This window comes from Apaloderma vittatum, unplaced genomic scaffold, assembly GCF_000703405.1.
Source record: "Apaloderma vittatum isolate BGI_N311 unplaced genomic scaffold, ASM70340v1 scaffold24005, whole genome shotgun sequence".
Classification (NCBI taxonomy): domain Eukaryota; kingdom Metazoa; phylum Chordata; class Aves; order Trogoniformes; family Trogonidae; genus Apaloderma; species Apaloderma vittatum.
Genome location: NW_009717995.1, coordinates 6,501 through 11,254, shown reverse-complemented (window position 1 = coordinate 11,254; position 4,754 = coordinate 6,501). Strand labels below are relative to the sequence as shown.

The 4,754-nt window shown below is 41.6% G+C and overlaps 1 protein-coding gene across 1 annotated transcript in view; it reads right to left on the bottom strand.

Moving 5' to 3' along the window:
- Window positions 1-390: 390 nt before the first annotated feature.
- LOC104274473 (terminal uridylyltransferase 7-like) overlaps window positions 391-4,754 on the bottom strand; it is a gene marked incomplete at both ends in the record, with an annotated part of 10,554 nt that continues 6,190 nt past the window's right edge. Inside the window, 3 exons of the mRNA XM_009870118.1 lie at window positions 391-467; window positions 2,160-2,315; window positions 3,189-3,514. Coding sequence (XP_009868420.1) covers window positions 391-467; window positions 2,160-2,315; window positions 3,189-3,514 — 559 coding nt within the window. The remainder of the gene's footprint in view (window positions 468-2,159; window positions 2,316-3,188; window positions 3,515-4,754) is intronic.

Here is a 4,754-nt window from a genome sequence, read left to right as displayed (position 1 = left end):
AAAGAAGTGGCTTCATATCAGAATTATCTAGCAACCTGTCCAGACTGCTGCTGTGTTCAGCAAATTAGGCAGAGTTCCCATAAGGACTTGTAGAGAAAGCAAATTAAAGACATGCTTTTATGCGGAATTTCTGAACTGAAGATATACTAACCTGACTGGGGACTCAAAAATACCTTTCCTTTTTGTTTCTTTTTTTCTTCATGTATAACCAATCCCTATAAACAACACACAGAAACTGATGAATCAACAAAATTGAATTATGCCACTGCACAATAAAAAAATAGAATGCTCTTCTTGAAACCTTAAGTAAAGCTATTTTTAATTACTTTACATGGACTTCAGAGTATTTAATGAGAAAGAAATCCAAGAAAAGGAACACTTCGTGTTTACCTGATTTAATCTACCAGGATGTTTGGCAGCACTAGGTAAAGAAGGAGACCCACATAACCCTTCTGGTTTTGAACCACCTGAAAAGATCACAATAAAACAAAGATTTACTGAATTAAAAGTAGTTTCCATTTCATGTATCATAAGATCTAAAAATACTAAAATATTTGCAATCTACCTTCAAAATACATAGAAGGGATGACATTGTTATTTTCCTTAATTTTATAACATGGAAAACTAGTACAGTGAGGTGAGATGCACCTGTAATTAAGCATCTGAATTAGGAACCAGCAATAAATTAAACTGTCCTCCTCCAGAAGCAAAGGGAGACAGGGAACTTCAGAGAGTGATTGAAGATATGGTGATAAAGTGAATTGTTCATGTCTCACAAGAAAAAAGACAAAGCCTAATCCACAGCAATTCCCTTCATATTCAAATATAGTAATTCCCCAAATCCAGATAATAGAAAAAACTGCCCACTCTAGAGTTCATGGTATTCATGCTACACAGCTTCAGCATAGTTCTCATATGATGAATGTTATAAAATAGAACAATGTCACAAACTACAAAACAGTCAGGCATACTCCCCTTCACCTCAGCAAACTCAGTTTACAGCAAAGGGAATAGAAGAAATACTCAGTGAGAGAAGGTCAAAGATAAACAAACTCAAAAGTTAGACTTGGCATACACCTTTGAAAGGTCAGAAGCTGAATAAAATGTGGCTTCCATTTTTAAGCATCCTTTCTGTCCCAGCACTTCTACTTGTTTATTGAGGTAAGGACATTTTCAAATACCTTGAAAGTTCTGAATATATTTCCATAGTTTTTCTCCCACTTTCAGTACTTCATTAGCACAGTCTTATGCCCTCTTCCACCAATTACATCTGATTAAGAAACGTCTCCTGATCTAAGCCAGACAGAACAGTTTTGCTAGTAGAGAAGAGCTGGAAATTACATTTATACAGAGGATTTCTATCTGTTACTTTAAAAGGCCAAGTTACAAGCAATCTGTGGAGCAAATTATTCCAATATGAATTTAAATGCTCCTAGGTTTACCTACAGGGAAAAAACAATACTGAGTCACTTTGGGAGCTAACTAAAAGTAGCACTCACTGTCCTAAGGAGTCTCAGTTTTATCTTAGAATCATTTTAATTCACAACACATATGATGAGAGATCTGCCTTGACAGAATCACAGAATGTTAGGGGGTTGGAAGGGGCCTCTGGAGATCATCTAGTCCACCCCCCCAGCCAGAGCAGGATCACCTACAGTAGGTCACACAGGAACGTGTCCAGGTGCGTTTTGAAAATCTCCAGAGAAGAAGACTCCACAACCTCCCTGGGCAGCCTGTGCCAGTGCTCTGTCACCCTCACAGTAAAGAAGTATTTCCTTATGTTCAGGTTGAACCTCCTCTTTTCCAGTTTGTGACCAGTGCCCCTTGTCCTGTCACTGACACCACTGGGAAGAGTCTGGCCCCATCCTCCTGACACCCACCCTTTAGATATTTATAAACATTGATGAGATCTGCCTCTCAGCCTCCTCTTCTCCAGACTGAACAGACCCAGCTCTCTCAGCCTTTCCTCATATGGCAGATTTTCCAGTCCCCTCATCATCTTAGTGGCTCTGCGCTGGATTCTCTCCAGTAGTTCCTTGTCCTTCTTGAACCAGGGAGCCTAGAACTGGACACAGGACTCCAGGTGAGGCCTCATGAGTGCAGATGGGGAGGATGACCTCCCTTGACCTGCTGGCCACACTCAATGCATCCCAAGATACCATCGGCCTTCTTGGTTGCAAGGGCACTTTGTTGGCTCATTGTCAGCTCATTATCTACCAGGACTTCCAGGTCCCTCTCCCCAGAACTGCTCTCCAACAGGTCAGCCTCCAACCTGTACTGATACATGGGGTTCTTCTTCCCCAGATGGTGGAGCCCTGGGGGACACCATTAGCCACTGGCCTCCAAACAGACTTTGCCCCACTCACCGCAACTCTCAGAGCCCTGTCCGTCAGCCAGTGCCCGATCTATCTCACTGCCCTATCATCCAATTTACACTTCTTAAGCTTGGCTTTGAGGATGCCATGGGAAACAGTGTTAAAAGTCTTGCTGAAGTCGAGGTAGACCACATCCACTCCCCTCCCCTCATCTATCTTATCTGACGGATGATTAGATACTGCAAAGTATTTAATTTTTTGAAATAATGGGTCTGTCAGTCAGGATCTGGATTCAGGGGCAATTTTGTATTTTAAAGTCAAAGTTGCAAACTGACTCCATGAAAAGTAAGACAGATTATTGTATACCTCTGACTGCTGAGTTGGCAGGAACATTTTTTATTTCATTCACAATATTCTATCTGAGGAACGTTTACAACTTCACAGAGACTTTATGGAGTCTTATGGAGTAATTTTGGTTTAGGTGATGTGAAGAACCGTGAGGCTAGCTTTTGTTGTAATTATGATGCTCTGAAAAACAAGCTGTAATTTGAAATCTTAGCAAACTCTTATACAGTGAGTATAATGGAAGCAATTTCAGCACTCATACTGAGTGAGACCCTCATACTCTTTCTATTACAAGCATCTTATCTGTTAAAAAGAACTATGGCAGAACTCTTGGGATGCAGCAAAGTTCTAAAAGGCAGGTGAGGATGAAGAGAAAACTGACTAAATGTGACTACATTTGAAGAAAACCTATCAGGATAGCATTTATGAGATGCTATTCAAAGCAAAAACCTTACATGTTACTCCACTCTGTTAAAAATACCAAAAAAGTAAGCTCTTTTTATACTACTTGCTTGATTAGTTTCATACCTGCAGCTCCTTTATACTGTGGACACTCCTTTTTAATATGACCTTCTCTTCCACAGATAAAACAACGTTTTTCTCTTAAGTCTTTGTCTTCCAGGTGCTTCCACTTCTCTGCTGATTGCCTGGGAGTATTTTCTCTTCCAGTTTCCACTGCTGCCTTTGCTAGTTTTCTCTTCTGAGGAGTACATAGATGCAACTTTCCGTCCTTGATGGAGCTCTCCTTTTCTGTTGTTCTATTCTGAGTTTCTTTGTCCTCTTTGCTTCTTTTCTCCTTGCTTTCTGAGTATCTCTGGCTTTTGACATCTTCGTAATCTCTACATCGTCTTACTCTGCAGAAGCAGAAAAATGCTGCATAGGCCTTATATACATACACAGAGCAAAAAAACCCAAACCCAAGTGCTGTCTATTGCATGCATTTCTTCAGTGGGTTAGAAGGAACTAATGTACGTGTCCCTCTGACTCTCCTACCAAACAGTGCTATGCTGATGTAACATACATTTAATAATTTAACTTTATAATTAGATTAAAATACATCCCTAAACACAACAGAAAATCTGTGTGCTAGAGTTGCAAACATAGTAGAAGAAATACTGAGCAAAATGCTAAAAAAGTATGAAAAATAGGGCTATAGTTATTTATTTTCTACTTGTATGCTTCAATCAGAACTCCATCCTTTCTGAAACTGTGTATATCCTCAGTATCTCTACAGGTGTCTTCTGCTGGAAGAACCTTCTAATATTCTATGCGACTGAAAGATCTAACAATGGGGGAAACAGATACCACTGCCAGACTGGTTTTATTTCACTTCTTTATACAAGACCTAGAGAAGTAGACAACAGTGAAACCTCCAAGGCTGAAGATGTTACTAGGCTCTTTAAGTCCATCAGATGCAGTGCTAATGGCAAGCAACAATGTCAGTGACCTGGACTGAGAGGACCAATTGCACCCTCAGAAAATTTGCAGATGACACCCAGTTGGGTGGGAGTGTTGATCTGCTTGAGGGCAGGAAGGCCCTAGAGAGGAATTCAGACAGGCTGGATCAAAGGGTTTAGACCAATCTGAATATAAGCAAGCGTGCTTGCAGCCCAGAAACCCAACCATATCCTGGGCTGCATCAAAAGAAGCATGGCCAGCAGGTTGAGGGAGGTGATTCTCCCCCTGTGTTGCTCTCATGAGACCCCACCTGCAGTACCGTGTCCAGCTCCGGGGCCCCCAACACAAGAAGGACATGGACCTGTTGGAGCAAGTCCAGAGGAGGGCCACAAAGATGATCAGGAGGCTGGTGCACCTTCCCTATAGGGACTGGCTGAGAAAGCTGAGGCTGTTCAGCCTGAAGAAGACTCCAGGAAGACCTTATAGCAGCCTTCCAGTACCTGAAGGGAGCTACAGGAAAGATGGGGAGGGACTCTGTCAGTGAGTGTAGTGACAGGACAAGGGGTAACGGCTTTAGATTGACAGACAGTAGATGTAGATTAGATATGAGAAAAAATTCTTTACTGTGAGGCTGTTGAGACACTGGAGCAGGTTGCCGTTCTGCCTTGAGAGCAGAAGGGTAAAAGTTCTCTGGGG